General features: G+C 41.1%; 1 protein-coding gene across 2 annotated transcripts; it reads left to right on the top strand.

The window, feature by feature from the left end:
• Positions 1 to 281: 281 nt before the first annotated feature.
• NPVF (neuropeptide VF precursor) lies at positions 282 to 13,865 on the top strand. Of its 2 annotated transcripts, XM_065583374.1 has the most exons (4): positions 282 to 414; positions 9,131 to 9,186; positions 11,181 to 11,563; positions 12,465 to 13,865. In XM_065583374.1, exons 2-4 carry the CDS (start codon positions 9,142 to 9,144, stop codon positions 12,559 to 12,561), a joined length of 525 nt encoding a protein of 174 aa, XP_065439446.1. In that variant the 5' UTR covers positions 282 to 414; positions 9,131 to 9,141; the 3' UTR covers positions 12,562 to 13,865. The 2 variants fall into 2 exon arrangements, with proteins under 2 accessions (XP_065439446.1, XP_005290937.1); XM_005290880.3 differs by lacking the exon at positions 282 to 414 and having other exon boundaries at positions 9,049 to 9,186.
• Positions 13,866 to 27,384: the final 13,519 nt, after the last annotated feature.

Below are 27,384 nucleotides of genomic sequence, written 5' to 3'. Positions count from 1 at the left end.
TCAAATTTATCAGGTTTTGCTTAAAATTCATTTTGGTGAAGCTGATCAAAAACAGTGTGCACGTGGAATTATTGGTTCTCTGATAAAATGAGAATATCATCTAAGTAAGTGATTTATGAATTGGTCAAGGATGTCTCTGAAGACTTCAATCATGAAATGATGGAAAATACCAGGAGTTTTACATAGACCAAATGGCATGACCAAATATTCAAAATAGTTGTAACTGGTTCAAAATGGAATCTTCCATTCAGATTCTGACCAGGTTGTATGCTCCATGCAGGTCTTTGTAAAGACCTGAGCTGAATGGAGTCTTTCCAGGAATTCATTTATGAGAGGAAGGTGGATGGAGATCTTGTTAAGGGCTTGATAATCAACATGAAGTCAGAGGAGGCATCATTCTTGGCCACAAAGCAGGTAAGTGAACTTGCTGGGGAACTTGCATCCAAAAGGAACCTCTGTTACCACTTAAAGGTCAATTGGGCAATCATAACTGCAGAGAGGAGGTAGCATGTTCACCTTTTGGTTGTCAAATACCTTGGTATATCCTAGGTACTTAGCAGATTCCAGGCACTGCTGAACAAATTGGTTTGTGACTTAATCCTTCAGGAGCTAGATCATGCACACAGATAGAAAAGCATTAGCTGCAGCTGAAGACCTACTAACAGGAGATAGATGGATATTCACAAAGTCAGGAGAATGGACAAGCTAACCTTGAGTTTCTACAGCTTCTTCCTGATAATAAAAAGTATGAGGTTTTTGCTAACGAAGCAAAGACAAGGAGACCTTAAGAAGTTTTTACTAACTTTGAAAAATACAGAAGTTAATGAGTAGGCAGTCCTAGGCATGTGAATTCTTGTATAGTGAAAATGATTGGTTAGTGTTTTTGCATAGCTACATTTTAAGTAAAATAACTGGTTACGCCATAGATAAAAGAAATCTTCATTTTAACTATATAATAAGGGTCAGAAAACAAACTCATTGGAACTTAACTCCAGAATACAGTTCGAGACCAGAGCTGCTAGAACTTTTTAACCCTTGCACAACCAGACTGTGTAGAAGCCGAAGCCCCAGACAACATGACCCTGACTGGCCATCGGGAGACATCTATCAGTTTTATTGGGAGAGGTGAGCATAAGATGCTTGGTGTGGTATTCTGTTGATTTGTAAATACTTGTACATGTTTAAGGATATTCACTGTGTGAGGGCTCTTTCACTGGGAAAAGTCCTAGCAGACCCGTAGAGCCCTGAGTCCACCGGGAATGGGTATTTGCCTTGAGCCCACACAGGGATAAAGTTGGGTCCCTTATACCCTGAGTACCCACAAGGATAGGTAGGAGGTGGGAGCCCTACACCCTGAGTACTCATGAGGGAGGATAGGGGTAGAACTGTAAATTGTGCAGGTAACAGTACCTGAGCCTGGAGGGCTGCATTCTGGTCGCATAGCATGGCTACCTGAGCCTTTCAGGACTCCGTCAACATCTGAAAAGGGGGTGGGAGTCCTGATAGGGTTCATTCCGGAGGTTAGCTCCATGCTATGAAGTGAAGCCCCTGCTATCTTCTAGTAGCTGCTCAAACTGTCATGCACTGAGGTGTAGGCAGTGCAACCTAGTGATTGGAGCATAATCAGAGGGCAGAAGCAGAGGTGTGGTCAGAAGGCAAGCCAGTAGTCAAAACAAGGAGTTAAGAATCAGGAGTTTAGAGGCTGACAGGGAGTAGGACTGGAGCGGAGCAGGCAAGGGATAGACAGGAAGCAAGTCTGGAGCAGCTGTAGGCAAGGAATGCATTGAGCAGTCACTGCGCTACAGAGCTTAAATGGTGATCTGTTGGTTTTACTGACCAGTCAGGGAGCATAGTCATATAGTGAGGGTTTATTGGGCCCAGCCAAGCGCATTGGGTTGCTAGGCAACCGAGCCCACAGGCAGCTGAGTTCCTGAGGATATCCATTTAAATGTCTTTTTTATTATTTGTTATTATGTATTTATATATTTTATTGCCATAGTGCATAGGAGACCCAGTCATGGACCAGGACCGTATTGTAATATCTTTGCTCCTTCGTCCTCCTTGTGCTGATGAATATGCACATAACATTCAGATCAAGGCTGTGATAATGCAAGATGGATTGCCACTTTAACAATCAGCTCCTTCACCTATGACACACGAATTTCCATACTGTTCAGTAAAATGCCATTTTCTGTTCCAACCTTTTCCCCATATGTCACAAAACAGCACAGGGCAAAAAGAGGATTTCTCTCCCCATTCATTCCAAACCTACATTAAAAGCAGTCTGAATGAACTTCATCACATGAAAACTTGATATGTTTTGTTCAGCTCTGGTGGCAAGATGAATGCAGCTTCTTTCTCACTCCATGAAATATAACACTTTTGTCTAAATACACTCATATTTACCCAATGTGAAAATAATTCAGTCTTCATTCTGTTCCACATATTTCCCTCCACTGGACATGTGTGGACAAAACAAGAACAATATTTCAAGTGCAAAATCATGCTTAAAGGGATAAGATGGGTCCAGTGATATCCATTTCTATAAGGATTACACAGTAAAATGGAGGTGGAAATACCTAAATAAAAAGAATACTAATTATGCCAGTTTGGGAGTGTAGAATTAAATTCTAATAAATTGTGGAATAATGCATAAATTGAAAGGCCTTCGCCTAGTAGTTAATTTGAACAAAAGCTACTAATGATTTTTTTTAAGTCCTGAAAGAGTTTTTAAATGTAATATATTTTTTCCTCAGACGCCTTTAATCATTGCCTGCCGATCCAGATTTAATCAGTTCCCCCCCCCCCTCTCTCGTAAGACTTTATAAAGCCTTTGTTGATTTGCAGCCAGTGAAGGTACTTTTAATAATTTATGGTAAAAGGGTTTAATTTTTAATAGACAAGAATGGTTTAGAGATACCAATATACTGCTGTGTGTAGTAAGTACAGTACTATACTCTGCAGAGTAGTTAGAAAAAAACAGGAATCTAGTCCAAATGTTATTGGAAACATGTTTATTTTATTACTACAATGAATGTATAATTGAAGAACCCGTCCAACCTGAAATTATTGTTCACACCTTATTTACCAAGAGGATAAAGTTCTTTTCAGCTTGTTACTATAATAACTCAAACCCATGCCCACCCCCATTGTTTTCTGTCTCCTGGGCTGTTCGGTTGCCCCAGCAGCCAGGAAAAAGCATATTAAAATGTGATATTACGCATTCATTTGCTGGATTTGGCTAATCAAGAAAAAAAACCTCTTGAACTGAAGGCTGATTCGTAAGGTGCAGTGTTTAAAATAATATTATTTTATTCACCTAAGACTACCTGAATAATGGAAATTCTCAGCTATGTACAGCAGGGGGATTATTTTAAAATGGAGGCCCTGGTTCAGCACAGCAGGAGGAGGCGGCTGCTTTCCCCACTGTGCTGTGATCACAATGCAGGTAGCTGAATAAGCTCCTTTCTTCTCCTGCACAAGCAGATAGAACAGGACAATGTTGCACTTAATAAAGATGGAAATGATCATCATCGCCAAAATAACGCTTCCAATTCTGATCTCACTTACACAGGTTTTTATACCAAAGTATCTTCAGTAGAGTCATTCTTGATTTATATTGGTGTAAGAGGAAAATCATGCCCATTGTATCAAACACTACCAAAATTCTGATTTTATTGAAGATACCTGGGTGCCTCCTGTACTAAACTGTTGTACACGATAGCATAACTAGAACACAGTGTAACTAGAACAGCGTATTGCTTATCATGCAGAATGATTGAAAGATGACCAGACTGTTGTTTCAATGGAAAAAAATATACCTTTTTAAACCTTGCTATTCAAAATGAGCCATTAAAAAGGTCATATAACATGCAATGGCCAAATGAATGTGCTAAGAATGATTTTATCATTATGGAAATGCTTGAATGCTTATTGGTGACATGAGTCATGTAACACGTAATTTTCACACAATAGGTTGTTAATAATGGATAAGGGTTTTCATTATATTATATGAAATGGAATGAACAATATTAAAGTTTGTTCTTTCACTGGAATCCTGTAACTTATTGTGGACTGAGATGCTTATAGTTTGGGACGCTCTACGCCATTACTACTAATCACATTTTAATATCAAAGTAGATGTTCTGTAGTCCAATGCAGATAATTATCATGGAGTAGATCCTGCTCCTTGTTGCACAGGTATGTGGTATGTGAGAACTCTTTCCCATGCTCACTTCCACTGCAGAAGCAGCAAGGAAGGATCACTTCTAGCGTTCAGGAAAGCACTGGGAACTATCCCAGAATATGGGCCCACACACTATTGTCAGCATTTTCAAAAGCCTGCTCTAGCTCAAGTGCCTGATAGGCACTGAGATGGGGAGCTTAATGCATGTTTGGGTACTTCAAGTATTTTCAAAATAGGAGTTTAGTCCTAGCCAAGTCCCCTGAACACTCTGGGTGCTGAATGCTCTCAGAGTATGTCTTCACTGCACAGTTAACCCAGGTGGTTGGCCGCTGGGTCTGAGCCACCCAGATTAGCCTAGCCCAGGTGTGAGCATCCCCTCTGCAAAATCCTATCCACATTCCTATGTCCTGCACTCACCTGTGTGTGTCTGGGAGCATAATCCATTGTACTCTGTCCTGAGACACTCTAGGACTCTTTCCCAGACAATTGTCTGTCCTAGGCGGGGAACTGTGGGAAGGGCATTGAAAGACTGTTGGTACTCAAATGATTGTTGCCTCCTTCCCTGTTACAAAGTGGGTGGGTTCCAGCTCGAGTTAAAGCAGAGCCTGAGTTCTAACTCATTGCCACAGCTGAGATGCTGAAGAATGGCAACTGGCCACCCTCCCACCAAAATGGGTCCTAAATGCCAACTATAGCTAATTATTACTACAATGTTTTGGAGAACACACACACACACACACACACACACACACACACACACACACATACAGCAAAAACCCCACTATGTGTATTTTTATTATTTTTTTTTCCTTATCTTATTGTAACATCTGGGGATGTGAATTGTAGAGTACTTTAAGGTGTCCCAAATGAAAAACCTCTGACTCATTGAATCTTTTAACCAGAAAGGTAGTACAAAAACCACCCAGGCTAGTTAAAAACCAGTCAGATGGCAACCCTTAAACTTATCCCCTATGTTTAAAGCACCTCCAAACATAGGTCAGAAGTTTTTCTGCATGGATGGGGGAAGGGTTCGCCTAAAACTTGGGACTGAGCCCGAGTTAAATTGGGCAGTTAAGAGGTTGGGAACTCAATCAATGTTTTAAAAAGTGCTCAGTGGCCCCCATGTGCTCAGGAATTGGTTGTGTCAAAGGCAAGCCTAAACTGTGTGTACTGAAAACTGTTAAAATTGTAAGCTGTCACTTTCAGAGGGTTTTCCAGCTCCTCCTTGCAGGATGTGGGGGGGGATCTCTAGGGAAGTGTGTGATGGGGCCTAGTAGCTGTCAGTCTGCAGAAAGTCAGCTTATAGCAAGGCAGGATGAGTTGTGGCTCTGTTTTAGGGAGCAGTCTGCTTGTTTTTACTTGTGTGTGATCATTCTGAATTCTAAGAAATAAAATAGTTCCAATCTTCCAGCACAAGTGTTCTGTTTTGCATCTAACTTCTCTGTGTGTATGCTATGAACATAACATAAACCAGGAGGGGAAAGTTAAGCCCTCAGGAGCCAGCTACTCCTTGATTGCCCTGCACATAACATACCTAAGAACTCCCCTCTAAATTGATTTAAGAAAAACTCTCACATGAGAGAGAGAGTGGGTAGGAGAGAGACTGAAACCGAGAGATTCACAGACACTTGTTGCAGCATGGACAATAGCAGCCCAACTGTCCATATCCTGCCTAGAGAAAATGGGACCTTACTCTCACTCAAAGTACTTCAGAAGCATCTGGTTCTTGCCAAGTCTGTTGAATTAAGAGACAGAATATCTCTCAGCAGTTAAGTGAAAGACGATTTGAGAAAGAAATGTTCAAAATCCAATGGCCAAATAAAAGGAAAATTTGATGGCACTGTAACGATGTGGTTCTGGCGGGACCCAACTGAGAGTGCCAATTCAGGACAAATCGCTTAAAACAGGGCAGTTACAGCCCTAGGCTGGGGTTTTTCCACCTCTAAGGCAAATCAAACCAGCCAGACACAGAGGACTTTGGTCTCACCCCACTGGCTAACCACAAGTCACACAAACAATTCCCTTAGACGCTCCAGTTTCCCAGTATCCCCACCAGTGCCACTCGTTATGGGGACAAATGGTTATGACAACCAATACCCCAGTAAAAGAAAAAAGGTTCTCCTGATCCCAAAGGATCAAGCCCCAGACCCAGGTCAATATACAAATCAGATCTTACCCACAAATCACGCTGTTGCCAATCCTTTAGAATCTAAAGGTTTATTCATAAAAGGAAAAAGATATGGATGAGAGCTAGAATTGGTTAAATGGAATCAATTCCATACAGTAATGGCAAGGTTCTTGGTTCAGGCTTGTAGCAGTGATAGAATAAACTGCAGGTTTAACTCAAGTCTCTGGAGTACATCCACAGCTGGGATGGGTCATCAGTCCTTTGTGTAGATCTTCAGTTTGTAGCAAAGTCCCTCCAGAGGTAAGAAGCAGGATTGAAGACAAGATGGAGGAGAGGCATCAGCCTTTTTATAGTCTTTTCCATGTGTAAGAATACCTCTTTGTCCTTATTGTGGAAAATTTACAGCAAAATGGAGTCTGGAATCACATGGGCGAGTTCCTGCATACTTTGCTGAGTTGCAGGGCGTATTTGCCTTCTCTCAATGGGTCAATTGTATAGTTGATGGCCCTTAATGGGCCATCAAGCAGGCTAGGCAGAGCTAACACCAACTTGTCTGGGATGTCTCCCAGAAGCATAGCATAAGTTTGAAATACTGACAGTATAGAGCCAATATTCATAACTTCAACTATAAAATTGATACACACATATAGACAGCATAATTATAACCAGCAAACCATAACCTTGTCTTAGACACCTAATTTGACCCCCTTTATACAAGATTTGGTGCCACTACAGGACTTTGGTTGCAACCATGTTCTACATGGTCCCAGTTTAAATTAATAACGTGACAGGCACTCTCTCTAAATGTTAGATACACCTCTAACCCGATATAACGCTGTCCTCGGGAGCCAAAAAATCTTACCGCATTATAGGTGAAACAGTGTCATATCGAACTTGCTTTGATCTGCCGGGGTGCGCAGCCACTCCCCCCCCCCCCCCAGAGCACTGCTTTACCACGTTATATCCGAATTCATGTTATATCGGGTCGCGTTATATTGGGGTAGAGGTGTATTACTACCTGAAGTGCAGTCGTTATTCCCTGTTATTAATTCATAAGCGGCAAGGCTAGAAGGGACAATCGTGACCATCTAGTCTGACCTCCTGTATAACACAGGCCATAAAACTCCCCCTAAATAATTCCTAGAATATATCTTTAGAAAAACATCCAATCTTAATTTTAAAATTCCCAGTGATGGAGAATCCACTATGAATGGCTACCATAAAGAACAAGAATTTAGAAAATCCATCAGTCTTGCAGATGCAAATCCTGTGGGCTGAAGCAATCCAAAGCTCCCACAAAAACTAAAATCAGAGAAGACTCTGTATTTGTCACACACACAGCTTTGCGCCCACGAAAACAAGTAGCTTAGTCCTAATCAGAGTGATTTTACTTGCAAACTCAAAAATACTTCCCAGTGAAGAACACACAACTGTAGTGGATGTAAACAGTCCAGATTATCCAGGTTGTTCACAACATAAAACAACTTCTCTTCTTAGAATTTTGCAGATACTATGGTGGAATTGAAGAAACTTTTCATCTTCACAACCACAGCATAGAATTTCAAAAATTATTCCTGTAGAGTCCAATTTTCCAATGTGAGTTTCTAATTTGTGTCCTCAGATTGGTGCTTATGTTACTTATGCACCTGGATGTTCAGTTAATGAGCCTATTTATCAATTTAACCCCCAAAAATATAGGATTTGTACAATCTATATAGAAGCTCATATTCAAGAATTGGGCACATATCATGCATGTGCCTCTAGCTTGTGAAATATTTGCAGGCTTTATGGTGCATGCTTGTTCGTCAAAATGTCCATTAGAAGATTCCATACACGTCTTAAGGATACAGGCCACATTTTAATCAGCCTCAAGGCTAGTGCAGGTATAGTCATGTCTGTGCACAAATTGGGTAATAGGCTGTCTACTCAATGCGTGTATACAACCAAGTGTGTGCAATAAACCTATGGATGCAGTTTTAAAGGTAGGCTTTGAAAAATTTGGCCCTAAAACATCATTGCACCATACCCAACCAACATGTCCTCCTGAAACTTTTTAAAAACACAACAGATAGGCCTGGTAATTAATGGCATGCTCCTTGTTTAGCTCTAATATGGATAAATATGTTTAATACATGGGCCAGATCCTGAAAGAAACATCCATGGATTTCAGTGGGACTTGTGGGTTCTAAGGGTCTCTCAGGGCCCATTCAATTCCCACTGAAGTTAATAGAAAGACAAACCATTGATTTCAATGGGTCCTATGTTTGCAATTTTGCTCGTCTCAAAACAAGCATTATAACCATCCTCCAAGTATAATGTAATCAGAAGAATGCAAAGTCTTGTATCTACGTACTTAACAGATGGTTGATAGGAGAAACAGGAACAAGATGCTTTTGTTAAAATGTAGCAATGAAACACGGTTATTATGAGTGCTGATTGGTGAGGCGTTCAAAGTTAGCTAATTAAAATCTCTTTCATAGCCAGGAAAATATTTGTAAAGGCAATGTGTTTTCAGCAGGAAGCAGTGTTTATTAAATATGTTCACAAAACAAATGCCCAACATTCTTCAAATATATATTTAAAACTGCATCCCTAATTAATATTAAGAAATAAAGCATTTGGGGTTGATGTCACAGCTTAAGGAATCTCTTTGTTTTCTAATCATATAAAAAGATGATCATTTCCTTTGCTGTATGGATTCTGAGCTCTCTATGTAAACTTAATTTAAGAGAAAATGAAAATCATCTCAATCGAAAGGTTTATTTTATTTACTTTAGCCATATTTGTCTTTTTAACATCAAATACTTTGTGCCTAGATGAATCAGCAATGTCCAGTCTGCAGAGCAGAGATTATGGTGACAAATATTCTGAGGTAAGATTTACCTTGGTATGACATTATTTTGAGAATTGCAGGTCTGATCCTGTGCCCATTGAAGTCAGTGGCAAAGTTCCCATTGACTTCAGTGGCACAGGATCAGGTCCTATAACATCACTAGCATAAAGAAGGCTTGTTGAGACAACTTTCATGAAATCTATCCACTGGCTTATATGTAGTGTGTAAAGCAATTCATGGTTTGATTTTTGTGCAGTAAAACCTTGGGATTCAGGATGATGATTATTTTGAATTGATTTTTGCTTATGCAGTAAGAAACTGTCATACTTTTTATTCTTATAAAAGATGCATTACTAATCCCAAATTAATAAAGGAATGTTTGTGATGTTCAAATAATAATGATAAACGGAAAATACTATAAATCTGATGTGGTAAACGGACTTAAAGTTCTACCCTGAAAAGTGACTATAAAATATCATTGTGGGGTCCATATTTATTGTGTCTCAATAGCTACCAAATCAAATTTACCTGGTTTATATTTATACAGTTTATATATATAAAGTGATTTTTTTTTCTAACTGCCCTAGAAGCAGTCCCTGGGACCTGAGAGTCTATATTATTTTTGCCTTCTGCACCATCGCTAGTTATAAAAATTCTGCAAGCAAAAATATTACCTTAATTGTACCTGTGCACAGGGATCCTGGAACTAGGGGTGCTGAAGGTGCAGCAGCACCCCCTGGCTTGAAGTAGAAATAACAACCAAATATATGGTTTCCACTTTCAGTACCCGTGTTATAAAAATTATTCCAGCACCCCTGCCTGTGCAGCCCCTTTGTCTTCAGATTAGCCCCTTCTTTACACATTTCAGTGGGGTTGCACAGGTGTAACAGAAGACAGAATTTGATCCCACAGTTAGAAGTGAACAATTCTGCTAATGATGTCTGAACTAGAATAGACTCCAGCTCCCTCTCCAATAGCTATGCTTGCTCCTGCAGTACTGATAGAAATAAACATTCATAAAAACTTATGGGCTGGAGTAGAAAATGTTAATGTCTGGTTTTTAACTTAAATTTAATACCTTATTTGCAGTGATCTGCTTTTAAGATCGAGAAACTTAACAACACAATTTCACAAAAATAAGATATGACTTTAACTGTGTGCAGAGAACACTGTTGCGTAAGAAAATAATTTTTAGATAGCCACTTTTCAGGGAACACCTGCACTTTAATTATTTCATAAAACAATTAATATACTGGACTCAATTCTCCACTGTGTCCAATCACAGGGATTGGGTGCAATAGAAGTGGTTCTGTACTGGTCAGCTCAGCCATGAGATAAAGCAGTGTAGGAGCTCAAGATCCTAAATGCCCCTATGCCAGTAGAGGATCAATGTAGCGGAAGAGAGCATTTTCCTGGCACACCACGTATGCCAGGAATGGAGGAGTGGTTCTGTTAGCTTTACACTAATTTGAAGTTCCCTTAGGCCAGGGGAATTCTCCAATGGCTGGGCAGCGTGGCCAGTAAGCTGGGGAGATGGGAACCAAGGGAAAAGGAGACCGATAAGAAGGGAAACAACTGTACAGGAAGAGGAGGAGAAGAGGACAAGACAGCAGAAAAGCAAGTGCAAGGAGTAGGAGAGAGGGAAAGGAACAGAACAGATGGAAGGGGAAGATAAAATGAGCAAAAGGAGACCGTGATTGACATTTAGGGCAAAAATGAGTATCACTAAAGCAGATAAAGGTACAGAAATGCATTCCTAATTTTACTTTTCCATGTAAACAACTGCTGAAGTTGCCACAGGGATGTTCTCTGGGAGGAAATAGTCTACAAGACAATCAATCTACAAGGAAGAGTCCACACTCTGAAAAATGTTTGGGGAATTTGCATTCTAAAAGTGTTAGGAAAGTATATTCTTCTCCCCCGTGTCTGTGCCTATAGAAACCTGACAATTAACAACCTCCTGTATGTGATTTATATGTAGACAGGTTATCATCAGTGTAAAAAGATGATTGTGTCATTATTTCTATTTTTAGTCCAGTGAAAACTTCTTAGAAGAAAAGCAGAGAAGTCTCAATTTTGAAGAACTGAAAGACTGGGGATCAAAAAACATCATTAAAATGAGCACTCCCACAGTCAACAAGATGCCAAATTCACTTGCTAATTTACCACTGAGGTTTGGAAGAAATGTTCAAGAAAACAGAAGCATTAAGCCAGTGGCTAATTTGCCTCTGAGATTTGGGAGAGCTTTTGAAGGCAGTATTTCTAGATGTGCTCCTAACTTATTACACAGGTTCGGCAGATCTCCGTTTGTTAAAAGTTCCATTCAGTCACTTGCCAACTTGCCACAAAGATTTGGGAAATCACTACCTGCCCACCTATCACAAGACATTCAAGAATCTGAGCAAGGCAATAAAAGGTAAGTGTTTAAAAGCATGCTGAACGCCCTCCAAATGATAAATTAGCCAGGATTCAATCCTGCCAGCCTTACTCAAGCAATCTCAACTGGGTGTTTGAGTGAGAGTTTGATTTGCCTAAGTATGGAGAGCAGAATCAGGTCCAAAGTTCATCAAATTAAAAAGTATTACTATTACAGTCGGGATTTTTTCAACAAAATGTTGGGTTTTTTGGTTGGAAAATGCCAATTCATCTAAACTGAAAGGAAAGAGTCAGTTTTGATGAATTTCTCATTTTAAAATGTTTTGAAATTGTTGAAGCTTTCCATGGCAATATTTTCAAAATGAAAAATTCTATTGTTTTCCTTTTGAAACAATGTTTTGTTGTGATATTTAAGCAGTTATCATAAAAATTGTTTTTAAAAGTCAAAACCAAAATTTTTTTTAAATGTCAAAAAAAAAATTTTTTTTCAATTGACCTGAACCCAAAAATAAAAAGATTGGTTTGGTGACTTATGAAAACTTTTGAGATTTCAACTTTTCATCCTGATTCAAGACAGGAAATATTATTTTCAAAATTTTAATTTTTTCCTGTGGCAAGAAAGTCATTTCCCCCCCCCCCCCAACTCTTATTATTATTTGGAACAACTATTTTCTACTGTGAATTTTATTTTTACACACAATAATAACTCCTTAAAAATACCCGTAATCCAAACTATTTGTTAATTTGGGGGCCTGATTCTGCTTCAATTGTCTTGCTCTGAAACCACATATTTTGCCTGCATGAAGCAGAAGAAAAGTCCAGTTCAGAAGCATTCACTGCAGAACAAGACAGCCAGTATTTCTGCATCTGCCATTTTTCATTCTTCTGTGATTGTCTGACCCGATTATAGCAAATTTTGTTTTGTATTTCTGACCTTTTAGGAATCTGTATTCAAACAACTATATTGAAAAGGAATCAAATGATGAAGACTCAAACCAGAAGAGCTGGGATCTATATTTAAATCAAAAGATGATGTAAAGGAAACAGAGGTGCAAACAGAAATCCAGACTTACGTTCATAATAATATTAATACTATTGTACCGTGCCTGGTGCTGTGCAAACAGTTGCAGTATATTGCAATGATAACGGTAGTGATTGTTGTACTAGTTCACTTCAGTGGCAGGATATCATAAATGTTAATGATTGCTGCCTGGTTGATGTCCTGTCTGTTGTAAATTTTTGAAGAATAGTTGTATTGTATAACTGGAAGCATTTTAAGCAAATAAAAAGAGGTATACTACAACTAGAAGGAGCCTACTGTGTGACTAGCAAACAGAAACAATGCTGGAAGGAAAAAAGCCTATTGCCATCTTAGGGCTGGTCCACACTAACCCCCCAGTTCGAACTAAGATACGCAATTTCAGCTATGTGAATAACGTAGCTGAAGTCGAAGTATCTTAGTTCGAACTACAAGGTACTTACCACGGGTCCACATGTGGCAGTCAGGCTCCCCCATCGACTCCGCGTACTCCTCTCGCAGAGCAGGAGTACCGGTGTCGACAGCGAGCACTTCCGGGATCGATTTATCGTGTCTAGACAAGACGCGATAAATCGATCCCAGAAGATCGATTGCTTACCGCCGAACCCGGAGGTAAGTATAGACATACCCATAGTGTCTTATGTAGCCAAAGAAGTGAATGAAAAAAACATATACATGGAACCATCGTTGTTGTTTGAGACTTATTTGGATATAACTGTTAAGGTGACCACTGACATTTTTGCTATAAATTAAATGCTAGTTTCTTAGATCCACACAGAGGAATAGCATCTATTGTTGTCTCTTCATAATGCAATTACAATTTTGAAAATATTTTGTGATAATACCCTCTCAAATATCCTGAGGAATCTGAACTGTAAACATTCTGTTTCCTCTGCCAGACTGAATCACATTAGAACTACCAGACGCACAGTTGGAAAGAGCTATTACATTCTAACCCCACCTTTTCACATTGTAAATTTTCTTGCTTAGACTTTAATCTGACATTTCAGTTTGAGCCACATTTGAACAACATCAGTTGAAACATTCTAATGATATGAATAGGAAAAAGAATGGATCCCTTTTATTTGTGCTCTGATAATTTCACAGTTAGGGCCAGATTCTGACTTGCAATCAGCCCCTTTGCACCACTCCAAATTCAATGGGGCTACTTGCAGAGTATGGTTCTACTTACCTTAAGGGTGGCAGAATCTGACCCTAAACAAACAGAGCCCCTGCAAAGTGAGGAATATTTAGGTATTACATATAAATTCATCCAAATTCAATAAACTCTTTGAAAGTCAAAGCGTGTGTGGGTATTTTTGTCAGCAGCAAAACATTGTAGGTTGAGATTTTCAAAAGCAGGAGCCTAAAGTCAGGCTTCTCTGTCCAGTTTGGACACCTCTGATTCTGCGCTATGCTGAACATTCCCACTGAAGTCAATGGGGATCTTCCCCAGGCATTGTGTAGAACTCCTTGTAGAATCAAAGAATATAAATGTTCTGATCTTTGCAGTGTTTTTTTAAAAAAATGAAATATATCTACGAACTAGTGGGAAAGCAAAATCTTGGTCATGACACACAGCACAGAAATGTATCAGATTTAAGAGTTGTCATAGAAACTTATTCTGCCATGTTCATAGTTAAGGACATTAGTCAGCAAAGTGTATACATAAGGAGAAATCCTGACTCCACTGAAGTCCAAGAGAGTTTTGCCATTCTCTTCAAAAGGGCCAGAATTTCACCCTTTCTGTAGTCAGGAAAACCATGGAACGTGTTACTGATTTATAAGTGAATCAGCATTGGAACTGAAATTCCTAAAATTTTGAGTTGTGTACTGATCCTTCAACACTTCTGGCACATCAGGTGAACAAAGAGCAAACAACATTTGCAAGAATCCCTAAGCAGCAATAGCAACTGTCTGCTTAAGGGACATACCACCTAGCAACAAGGTCAGATTGGCATTATTAGTGACTGCAATGGGAGAAAAGCAGTAGTTTGAAAGCACTCCCTGCTACAAGTATAAATAGGATGCATTCTAACTACAGGCTCTGCAGCACAGATCCAAGAGAGGAGGGATGTTGATTTATTTCCGCCCAGCAGATAAAAAGCTAGGAGCAAAGTACATAAAGGAGAAATTATGTGATGCTATGCAAAATTTTGCTTTGGTCTGAGAGTGTGTGAGCCAGGGAAACAAACACTGGCTAGTGTAAAGGGACGAGAAGGAGCTACATACTTAGCTCTAGCTATTACTCACCAGATTATTTATTATCCACATATTGATATTATTCATGAATTGGGAAAAAGCAAGAAAGGGATTAAAGTAAATCAAGTAGCAGACCATCCAAACTCACAGGGATTAATTCTAGTAGGGTTCAGAAGCTCCTATCCTTTCCTGCTGCACAAACAATATTTATGCTTATCATTAAACTCACCAGGCAAAACCAACAGGCTCACTTGAAATTCCTACCTGAGCTTATAAAGTGGACAGGTGACAATTTACTGCCAAATTTAAAGGTCTGAGGCCTCAGCATGTGGTTGATTTCCATGTATTGTTTGGAGAGATTTAGTAGAGTGTAAAAAAACAACAGTTGTACCCAGAAGAAGCCATAGACTCTCAAGCATTTTTCATCAGGGCAGGAAACCAGTCTCTCACACTTCCCAAAATGCAGAGGGCCAGTCACTCTCCTCTGGTCTTTGGAGCCCCACTGATTTACACCAGCTGCGAAGCTGGCATACAACAACCTAGATATTTTTAAAGGGTGGCACAGCCTAACATTTAGGTTTCACAAAAATAAGCTTTCACAAAATGAAATCAACGGAAATTTTAAAATTCCAGACAAAACTATTTAATTAAATAAATAACCATTCTGCTACACTGTTGTCATTGTAACCCAGATAGCATTACATTGTGCTACTGCATAAAACCTTAACATGAAATTGACTCGAAAATGACAAAAAACAAAAATGAAATTGCCTAGTCTATTCTCTTTGTCCAACCAAAGAAAAATGTGTGTGTGGGGGGGGGGGGGAGTAACAAATAGCATAAAACAGTGAAAAGAAAGTCAGATTTTAAAAATTGTTTCAGTTTTACTAATTGGAACAGTTACTACACTAACACATGGTTCTTTTAGGGTATGTTATTTTTTAACCTGGCATTGTCCTTTTAACAAGTGATGTAGTGCTAAATTTTATAATGCAGGAGCCCTGCAAAAGTGATCTGAAGTTGGTAATGCCATCGCACGTGCTTCCACAATCTAGTTTATGAGTGATGTCATAAGATAAAGTACACATATTAAAAACCTAACTTACACTTTACCAGTAAATGTTATCTCATCAACAATCTGTGCAACAGCAAATATGAGATCTCAGACATTAATAATAAATACACATATCATATCAAGATAAAATACTTGTAACTCAATTATATGCCAAACTTTAAACTAAGTAGCAAGTCACATCCAAAGCGCACATGTAATTAGTCAAAAAGCCCATTGGTGGCGCATGTAAAATACTGTTTTTACAATATTAATATTCTCTGCAAACTTCAAATAAGAGCAAGATTCACTTGTATGCTCCAGCTACTTTTTGGGCACTACATAACCCCAATTTAATTGGCTGATCACCCCTTATCTTGATGGCCCCCCCACAACATCCCAGTAGACCTGACATATATCCCACTCACCACAGCCCCCAACATCTCAGCCCCACCAGCCACAGCCCTCCCCACCCCCAATACTCCCCACTCACCCTGTAGCCCACCAACAACTTGTTCCCAGCCCCTCGCTCATTACTCCCACAACCTTTCTGGCCACTCACCGACTCCTCCCCCAGGTTCAGCACCCCAGTCCTGTCCTGGGCTAGAGCTGTGCCTTCCAATCACGGCCACCCAGTGGTTCCACTTGCTCCCATCACCTGCCCCGCACTCAAACAAGTTGGGCCAAATTTGAATGATGAGTGGCATTGCAACCTGGCACACAGGGTTACAGCACTGCTCAGATTTGATGTAGGCAGTAGTCCCTCTGTTATGATGGGTGGGTGGCTAGGCCAGCCCTGAACAGCAGTGCAACCCAATGCACCAGGCCACAATGCCATTACTCAAATTTGGCCCAACTAATTCCCCCCCCCCCCCCCCATCATCACAGAGGAGTAGCTGGGCTAAACCTGATTGGCATTGCAACCCCGTGTGTCAGGTCGCAACACCACTCACTCAAATTTGGCCTGGCAGCCCCTCCATCAGGTATCATGATGGGGGGATGTGGGGGGGAATCCAGGCAAATCCATTCAGGCCAGGTTACCAATGGCATTGAGTCTTCCAGGGGAGTGGAAAGGCTAAGAAGAGACACTGACCAATAAGGAGCCAACAGGCCAGTTAAGAAAGTTTGCCTGCTTCGTCTGAAGGTCAGTGCTGAGTAGGACTGAGGCAGAAGAGGAGCACAGCACACCATAGCACAGCAGTATTAGCTCAGAACACCAAGGCCAGGCCAGGCTCTTTGCTTAAGCACTGCAGCTAAGTAGTTACCTTTTGTGTTTGTTAGTTTAGAGGGGCAGACAGACAAATCTTGAGTTTGTTGATAACTGTTTAAGACTCAGGCCAAGCTCCCAGCACAGGTTTTTCTGCTCCAGCCCAGCTGCCACACCATCCCTTCTTTTGAACCTTTGACCCACAGGTTGTCTGATTTATCCTTTACATAGCTATAGATAGATATGGGTTAAGTTGGTCTTGTTTCTCTGCCAAGCCCCAAAGCCACCAAAATGATTAGTACTGATATAGGTCAAGAGAAACATACAGAAGAAGGATCATTCTACTCATTTTCTTATGCTTAGAAAATGTGGCACTAAAGCAAGATTGTTACATTATCTCCGTGTCATGACATAGTTTTGTGGGCCTTAAACTCCCCCCCACCCCTTGCCAAACTGGTATGGTTCAGTCTCTACAGCAGAAACTGAGTAATAGAATGAACAGAAGAGCTCTAATGTAGGAAGGTAAAGTAATTTAATTACTCTTTACTTCAGCAATTCACTGACTGTTATTAATGGGTTCATCCACTTTTTGTGACACTTAGAACAGTGCGTACTCAACCTATCTTTGAAGCTTCTGTGCTCAGAGTATTTATTCCAGCTTTGAAGTTTCTGTGCTCAGGATAATAAAAGGTGATGTGCTGAACCAGTGTACTACTTATCAAGTGCCGTTCACATCTTCTCCACAACGGCATCCATCCACACTCCTTTCTGCAACAGACTGAAAAGGAGCAGTGTAATTCAGTAGGGTGAAAGCCAGTTTATGAACCACCTAACAGAAGGACTGAAAACACTATGACCAGAAAAAACCTCCTGCTTGAGCTTCATCTCAGAGCTACCAAGTTTCAGCCAAAACTAGAAGGTAATCTCAGATCCCTATAATGCAGGGGAGAGACAGCGGAGAGTCCTGTGGAAATCTAGCATATTTATAATCCTCTCCACCACAATCTCCACATTCCATCTATTCAAAAATTCCTCCTCTTCTGCCCTCCACAGACCCATTCCTCCCAATTAATTATTAAAAGGCTCAATATTAGAGACAGAAGCAAAATCTTGCACTCTGTATTTTGCATGCTCATGTTACATCCAGGTGTGCAGTCTATGAAAGATCATGTTTAACTCACATGCTTTTATACTGTAACTTTTTATTCTTTTCCAAGTTCACAGAAAGGGAGAGCAGCAGTGCAGTAGAGGAAGAGGTTTGCTGGAATCACCTGTTTCTGGAGAGGTGCCCAGAACAGGGGCACAGTGACCCAGATTTAAAAAGTGCAGAAGAGAAAGCCACTAGTAGGAGCAGGAAAAATCATTTATAACACAACAGTGATTAATTTAATCACAGAAGGGGTGACATCAGTGGTTTCACACCAACATAGAACTGAAGTAACACAGTTCTGTATCCAGCCCACAGTATTCTGCAGCAGGAACAGGGGAATCCCTAGAAACCCTGTGCCAGGATTGACATTTAACTACAGAAGTTCCTCCATAACCATCCTGATCTCACCTTACTGAGGACCACATTACAGATGTATGCACATCACCTTTATCCCTGGTGTAGAATAGCTGATTTGGCTTTTAAAATAGGAAATACTTCGGTAGTAGCCTAATGTATTAGCAATTCAGGGAGGCAATGATTTAGAGACATGGGACCAAATGTATCCCTAGAATGGCACTCACTCACAGTGGGGCTGAATTGGGCCGATGATGAGTTTTATTTGCAGGAGTTCATGAGCAAATGCAGAGAGAAATGTTTTAAAAACATCTGATATAAGAAATACCTCTTCTTTGGTTGCTGAAAATAAATGTCACCTTCATCTGATGATTAAAAAGGTTCCTAAAAGTGCATAGCTTAAGCTACACTGTATTACTAACACGTAGATATTGATTTGAAAGGGGAAGTGGGACTGTTTTCCCATGACCCCTGGTGTAGAAAGAATTGGCGCAGGGAATGAAAAACAAGATAAAAGTATGTGATTGGTACTGACTTATACTTTGGCTGTAGCTGTGTTTTGAAGTGTATGCATAGTCGCTACTAGGGATTTTAATCAAATTCGGAGTGCTGGGATTTTGCTAGGAAATAAGAGGCCACCAGAAGTGCAAGAAGGAACCCTGATATTTCTCCTGTTGGGCATTTCAAATGAAACTGGGCACTGATTTCCAATGTCAGTAGTGTTACAAGAGAAAGCGGTTTGATTTAGATGCATATGAAGAAATGAGTTAAACCAAAATGAAGATACACCAAGGGTAAATTTTACTTCAGTGTGGTGAAACCAAGCTTTAATTTGGCCTGTTTGGGTCTTGAAATAGAGAAGTGTGAATGCAGATGGTGCTGAACATCTGCGCCTTAGCTGGAAGCTTGTGCTGTGTTGGAGAAGAGCTGCTTCATGGAAACAAAGGGTGGAGAAAACAGCAACCGTTGTCAGCATGTATTTCCTGGGGTCTCTCAGGTGACCACTGCCATCTACTTCTGTAAAATTTTGCTTTCACCCTCTTTCCCAATGAATATATTCGATGGGCCTGACCTGCTGAGGTGATGAACAGCTGCAGCCCCTATTGATGTTAGTTGAGGTTTCAGGTGCTCAGAACCTCTGAAAGTCAAGCCATGTGCAAGTCTTGTTTGAAAGGCGGATTCACCTTATGCATAAATCCATATATTTAAAACTGCCTAATGGGCTACAGCTAATGATTTTTTTAACATAAATAGACGGCATGGGACTGACTCTTCATGTACACATGGGTAGAGCTAAAATTACTCTACTGGAATCAATGAAGCGGCCTTGGTGTAAAAGCGAGATAGGAATCAGACCCTGGTATTCCAAACATTAATACCAGACATCTTTTCTAAAGGAAAAGGCTTTTATATTAAATAAACTATAGAATAATTAAACAGGATAGCATAGAAGCTGCTCCTATCCTTTGTGCAAATTATCCAATATGTGGACATAGACATTCAAGCTAAAATTATGTTAATGACCACAAAAAATTAGCCCAAACCATTTATTCGTATATAAACTTCACACTTTCAGACTCTGTGTTCTTATAGTAAGGTTAAGAAAATGGTACCGAATTATTTAATTAATTTCCCTTTTTCATAACAATAAAATACCAGAAGCTTGAACTAAAATCAAATAATTATAAAGCAGAGCGGGTTGTGAACACAGTTCTTATGTCTGTTCCACAAAGAAAAATAAAGGACTTTGTGGTTATAAAATCTAATACAGACACTTGCAGTCATGATTCCAAGCTGTGTGCAAAACTAGTCTACTGCCACAGGAGGGCAGAAGTCGCACTATTTTTAAACATGAGAAATGCTTTTGAAGCATCCAGTTACTATTTCAGACAGAATGAAGTATTGTTTTAAAATATTTTCACCTCATACTCAAGATTGGGATAGAAGACTGCTGATGGAGGCCCCTGACTTATGAAAATGCTAATACATATAAAGTTATTTTTACACTGGCTAGCTTAAGACTTTGCCATAAATGAAGTCTAGTTATATTATTCTTTACATTCTTACACTTTAAAACCATTTCCCAAAACCTGGAACTGAAAAAATATAGGCTGCAGAACCACTGTGTTTGGCTACATACCTGTAGGGATTATTCGGCAATGCTGTCTATCTTCTATCTTTTGCCACTGGCATAAGTATAATAATGTATATCACCTTTGTGTAATACCACTTTTCTCACTAAAAAGCAGTCTGTTTCAGCTTCCTTTTGAACACTGAAGTGTGTATGATTCTCTCCACATAAAGAAAGCAAAAAATCAGCACCAGGGCAGGATAATGACACTTCAATAGTTTCCCATCTAAATCCTGATATTCACCTGTTTCTTTTATCACACCTGGGGATAAGTCTGAGTTTGCAAAATATGTTTTCTCTTGATTTAATTTAAGAAACTGTTTTCCCCATTCGGTCATTTCCTTCTAAGTAACAGAAACATTCTTTTGTTTGATGAGAAATGATCATGCTTTTTTCTATTTCCACTGATTAAAATATATTACGCCACATTAAACTCGTTCAGTTTTAATCAGGTTGGGTGACAATTTAACTTCTGCCACCACTCCTTTCTTGGCAATTTTTGATCTTTTCTGCATTAGATAATGGTGAGTTTGAAATGGTTGGGACCTGAGAAGATACATCTGCCAGGGTGCCTGAGTTATTGCTACTCAGAGATGGATGACTATTCTACTTGCCATTCAGATCTGCTAAGACTCTTTATTTTTTCCTGATCGCTTCACTTCAGCATTACAGGCTAGATGATGCTAATAGCCCAGAGCCCATAGGAAGGGGTGATGTGGAACTACACTAACATGGAGGAGCCACTAGGAGGCATTATGGCACAGGGAGGCAGAATGCCTCCTTGGGCTGTGGGCAGAGCAATCTGCAACATCTCCTTATGGGACTCCTCCTTCCCCACTGCCCAGAGCAGTCAGTCTGCTCTGCTGTCTGGCACGCTTGGGTTTTGGAGCCATGGTTTTGCCTTTTCTTTGCCCTGCTTTTTTCCCCTTTCCACTGAGTTGCGCCCGGTATGGGGAGCAATTTGACAGTAGTTTTTGGGTTGTGGGAAGACAAAAGTTGCAAAGCCCTAAGGGCCTGAGATGAAGGATGAAAACATCCCCTTAAGTAATCCACAAGAATGGAGCATCCCCAAATGAGCAAGCCCCTGAAAAGAGCCAGAGTGAGCCTAAGTGGAAATAAGAGCTGGAAAAGTTGCTGTGGAATCCCACTACAGCCATTAAGTGCTGTAGCCTGAACAGCTGTCAGTTTGTTCAACACTGTTTCAAAATCATGTGGAAGGCACGATTTCTCGAGTCTTTTGAATAGCCTGGAAGAAATCCTCAAATTTTCATATTCTTTGAAAATGCTGCCTCATCACCATAGTCCATTTATCCAATCCATACTTCTTTAACTTGCTGGAAAGAATACTGTGGGAGACCGTATCAAAAGCTTTGCTAAAGTCAAGGTATATTAGATCCACCGCTTTCCCCATATCCATAGAGCCAGTTATCTCATCATAGAAGGCAATCAGGTTTGTCAGGCATGACTTGCCCTTGGTGAATCCATGTTGACTGTTCCTGCTCACCTTCCTCTCCTCCAAGTGCCTCAAAATGGATTCCTTGAGAACCTGCTCCATGATTTTTCCAGGGACTGAGGTGAAGCTGACTGGTCTGTAGTTCCCCGGATTCTCTTTCTTCCCTTTTTTAAAGATGGGCACTATATTTGCCTTTTTCCAATCATCCAGGACTTCCCCCAATCACCACAAGTTTTCAAAGATAATGGCCAATGGCTCTGCAATCACATCAGCCAACTCTCTCAGCACCCTTGGATGCATTGCATACGGCCCCATGGACTTGGGCACGTCCAGCTTTTCTAAATAGTCCTTAACCTATTCTGTGGGCTGCTCACCTCCTCCCCATACTATGCTGCCCAGTGCAGCAATCTGGGAGCTGACTTTGTCTGTGAAGACCGAAGCAAAAAAAGCATTGAATACTTCAGCCTTTTCCACATCATCTGTCACTAGGTTGCCTCCCCCATTCAGTAAGGGTCCCACACTTTCCCTGACCTTCTTCTTGTTGCCAACATACCTGTAGAAAACCTTCTTGTTACCCTTCACATCCCTTGCTAGCTGCAACTTCAATTGTCTTTGGCCTTCCTGATTACACCCCTGTATGCTAGAGCAATATTTGTATACTCCTCCCTAGTCATCTGTCCAAGTTTCCACTTCTTGTAAGCTGGGATGGTTTGTTCCTGCGCCCTGAATAAGGCTTCTTCAAAATACAGCCAGTTCTCCTCGACTCCTTTCCCCCTCATATTAGCCTCCCAGGTGATCCTGCCCATCAGTTCCCTGAGGGAGTCAAAGTCTGCTTTTCTGAAATCCAGGGTCCATATTCGGCTGCTCTCTTTCTTCCTTTTGTCAGGATCCTGAACTCGACCATCTCATGGTCATGTTGCGCAGGTTGCCACCCACTTCTAATTCCCCTACCAATTCTTCTCTGTTTGTGAGCAGCAGGTCAAGATGAGCATGGCCCCTGGATGGTTCCTCCAGCACTTGCACCAGGAAGTTGTCCCCAGTACTCTCCAAAAACTTCCTGGATTGTCTGTGCACTGCTGTATTGCTCTCCCAGCAGATGTCAGGGTGATTGAAGTCCCCCATGAGAACCAGGGCCTGTGATCCAAAGAAAGCCTCGTCTACTTCATCATCCTCCTCATCGCCCACCACGACATCACCCTTGTTGCTCTCGCCTTTAAACTTAACCCAAAGACTCTCAACAGGCTTTTCTCCAGTTTCATACTGGAGCTCTGAGAAATTATACTGCTGTCTTACATACAGTGCAGCTCCTCCACCTTTCCGACCCTGCCTGTCCTTCCTGAACAGTGCTCCAGTCATGTGAGTTACTCCACTAAATCTCTATTATTCCAGTCACATCATAGTTCCTTGACTGTGTTAGGTCTTCCAATTCTTCCTGCTTGTTTCCCAGGCTTCTTGCGTTCGTGTACAGGCACCTAAGATAACTAGCTGATTGCCCTACTTTCTCAGTATGAATCAGGAGGCCTCCCCTGCTGCACCCTCCTTCTTGTGTTTCCTCTTGGTATCTCACTTCCCCACTTACCTAAGGGTTTAGGTCTCCATCCCCTGGTGAACCTTGTTTAAAGCCCTCCTCCTTAGGTTAGCAAAGCTGCTTGTGAAGATGCTCTTCCCTCTCTTCGTTAGGTGGATCCCATCTCTTCCTAGCAATCCTTCTTCCTGGAACAACATCCCATGGTTGAAGAATCCAAAGTCCTCTCTCCAACACCACCTGCGCAACCACACATTTACTTCCACAATGTGATGGTTCCTACCTGGACCTTTTCCTTCAACAGGGAGGATGGATGAGAACACGACTTGTGCCTCAAACTCCTTTATCCTTCTTCCCAGAGCCACATAGTCTGCAGTGACCCGCTCAAGGTCATTCTTGGCAGTATCATTGGTGCCCACGTGGAGAAGTAGGAAGGGGAGATGGTTGAGATGGCAAAAAAAAAAAAAAAAACAGATCTGAAAGGTGAGGCCCAGAATGGGGTAGCATCACAATCTTTTCCCCACAATCCTGGGAAGACCTACAAAGGATTGATTTTTCCCAGGGTCTGGCATGGGCCAGTGTTCTCTGTGGCATCATTCCTTTGCCAATCTAGCAGAGAATAACCACCATCGTTGTGCTGCCAGGAAAGTTGATGAAGTCCAAGGGGGCCAAGAAGCATTGCAGAGGGGGATCTAAGGAGCTGAACGCCATGGTCATTTATGGGCAGGCAAACCTTTCCCCTGAAATAACAATCCAATAGAAAAATCCTGTGAGGAGAACAAATCTTTGACTCTAAACAATAAGTGAAGCTTGTTTTAGAGCAGGTTAAGCAATGTATCTGCAGTCCTCACAAATCCCTTAGTAGCAATTCCCCACATCATCCACTCAGGGGGTGAGGCCCCCCGACACCTCCCCTAGAATAGGCCCCAGACAGAGCTCAGCGACAAACCTGGAGATCCATGGGACTCTAGAGACTGACTGACTCTGGCACCCCCAGGTAACATTCCTCCATTGGAGCACCACTACCACAGTCTCACCTGGCTGGAGTTTTCCCTGGGAGCTCTGGATTGTGCTATCTTTTCTGGGGATTCTCTGTGGGCATGGGAATGATGTGTATCCCCTTGGCCCTGCTCACTTCTCCCCTGGACCTGACTCCTGAGCAGTTACATCCCCCAGAGAAGATCGCTAATCCCTGAAGAGACCTTGGGGTCTCTTCAGGGGTTGGAGTCATGGAGGCAGCTGCGCCCCCACTTCTGTGCAGGAGTTGGCGAGATCCACATGTGGAGGATCTTGTTTATATGTGGATTGGGGAGGGGGGAAGTGGGCACAATCTGGGCGTATTTTTTCAAAACAACATGCACATTACAAAAAAAATGGTACGGTTTATATACTTAATATCTTAAATACCAAATCTAAACCTTTTATAATCTCTTTACAGTAGAAAAAGCATAGTTCTTCAACACTGCATAATGAAAAATGGGTGAACAGATTTTGCTCCAACTTTCTACAAGTTTACCTTTAGGCTCCGAGGAAGCATGAAAAATTTGCACCACAAATAAGGACTTTTCAGAAAGTAATTAACATGTGAATTGTGGAAATGTATAATGAAAGTCTCAAGTAACTTTAACTATAGCATTCACTACCAAGTAAATACTATAATGTAGTTCACCAATCCATCCAAGTGAAAAGTAATACAGTGTTCCAAAAAGTGCAGTGAACTGGCTACTAGTTCTTCTGAATGATAGCATAAAAGTAATTGTTATGCCTTAAGAGGAGCTGCTTATATATTGTCCCTTGCCAAAGGATTACTTCCAGTTTTCTTCCATCTTCTTTTCCAAAAAAAAAAGTAGAACCTCCTATTATCCCTACCCTGTCCGCTAAACACAAAACAGAACAACAGTTTTTTTCTTAAACACATCAGATTACTTTGGCTCCAGTTCAACTCCAACAAGACAAACATTGAAGAAAGAAAGCAAAGAGACCACTGGAGCTCTGCCAAGCATAGGAAATTGCCATACTGGTTCAGACACAGGGCCCATCTAGTCCAGTATCCTGTCTCTGACAGTGGCTAGCACACGGTCCTTCAGAGGATGGCATAAGATTCCTGTAGTAGGCAGAAGGAAAGAACACTGTTGTTTCTGGGGCCAGGCTATAAGGAATAATGCTTATCAGAAAACTTGCTGTCTTGGGGCTTGCCTATATTACAAAGTGGTGTGTACCTGATCCCATTTGTGAAGAATTGCCTGGTGTCAGCTCACTTGATTCTTCAGTCATTCAAACATGGTAGAATTTTGTAATGAACATGATTTTGTTTTGATCTACACTAACTGCTCACAGTCAGCACCAGGTCTGTCCACCTGATGCTTTCAATTTGTTCAAACATCATAACCTTTACTGTCTCAGGAGAAGTGGAGCAGGTCATCAGCTACCCCTTCCTTTACATCCTTCTCTCCAGATCCTGAGGGTACCAGTAACCATCTACAGAAAGACTGCTGCAACACATGCCTCTTCAAACTGCAGGGGCTAGTACAGTGATGCTGCCTACATCACAAGCTGTACTATAGTATATATCCAAAAGCTGCAACCATCTGTCATTGTGATGTCAGAGCCTACCCTGAATGCAGGCCAGAATATGCTCACAAGATACTGCACTGAGCCAGAAGGTAGGCTTGAGTTTACAGTTTTGCCCCATTCCGTTGCCCACTAGCCGTTCATTCTGCAGACTGACAGACACTGAGTTGGGGAGAAGGGGGACTGATCACTGCAAACTGGCCCCTTGGACTGAGAGCTCCCTGGAGAATGGGTTATCACAAATTTCGCAACACCTACTACATTTTAAATTCATACAGCTCTTTGTATTCAGTCAAAGGAAACAACAGGTTTAGCATTCTTCAGAATGTTCAGTATAATTTCTATCCCTCTGTGCTGTTTGTAACAACCTCTTAGATTAAGGAAGCCTGAAACCAATAGTATTTTTTTAAAATCCATTCTTTCACTATTCTGTCAGGGGAGGACACTGGTTTATTATAGTAGGGTTGGTAAGTAAATGCCAGGTTGTTGATGTTGGGCTACTTTCTTTTTTTTTTTTTAAACAGATTGTAAAACAGACTGGTGTTTATTTGGTGGGCAGTGCAGACGGTAATACTGTTAGTTATGCGGGTCCTGACTCTCTTCTCTCACGCTGGTGTAAATCAGGAGTAATACCAGTGACATCAATGAGGTTAGGCAGAATAAGATTGGTGTGTATGATCAGAAGTGGGCCCATTATATTTGTGAAAAACAAAAAAGGCATGGGAGGCGAAAGTTAAACCAAACCATCTTTTGCCCCCAGCAAATCAATTTCCTTAAACAACATTACTCCCACGTACAATTTTTCTCGGGGGAGAATCTTACGTAAGGGGCCCCTCCTACCCTGTGTTTGTCTTGTCTATTTAGAATGAAAATTCTTTGAGACAAGGACTGTCTCTTACTGTGTGGTTGTACAATCCATCATTCAATGGAGCGTCTCAGTGGTACTGGAATAAAAATAATAATTATAATAAGGAGGTCCAAGGTGCAGCAGCTACATCTCCCAGACCAGGTAGCCCAATCCCACCCTAAGGAAGAAAATACTAGCCTTGAATGTAGGGGAGGGGACAGCGTGTGAATGTATGAAAGAAAGAAGCTACTAACCTCCTCTCTAAAGTCACTAGAAACTCTCGGGAGCTGGGGAAAAAGCTAGTCTCATCCCCACTAGGTAGACTGGGTGT

The sequence above is a fragment of the Chrysemys picta genome, chromosome 2 (assembly GCF_011386835.1).
Source record: "Chrysemys picta bellii isolate R12L10 chromosome 2, ASM1138683v2, whole genome shotgun sequence".
Classification (NCBI taxonomy): domain Eukaryota; kingdom Metazoa; phylum Chordata; order Testudines; family Emydidae; genus Chrysemys; species Chrysemys picta.
Note: the sequence above shows the minus strand (reverse complement) of the source record. Positions and strands in the feature narration are given on the sequence as shown.

Coding starts and splice junctions, on each gene's coding strand:
- NPVF (XM_005290880.3), top strand. CDS start 9,049: ATGAAAATCATCTCAATCGAAAGGTTTATTTTATTTACTTTAGCCATA. Junction 9,187..11,180: donor ATGGTGACAAATATTCTGAG/GTAAGATTTACC, acceptor TTCTATTTTTAG/TCCAGTGAAAACTTCTTAGA. Junction 11,564..12,464: donor TCTGAGCAAGGCAATAAAAG/GTAAGTGTTTAA, acceptor CTGACCTTTTAG/GAATCTGTATTCAAACAACT.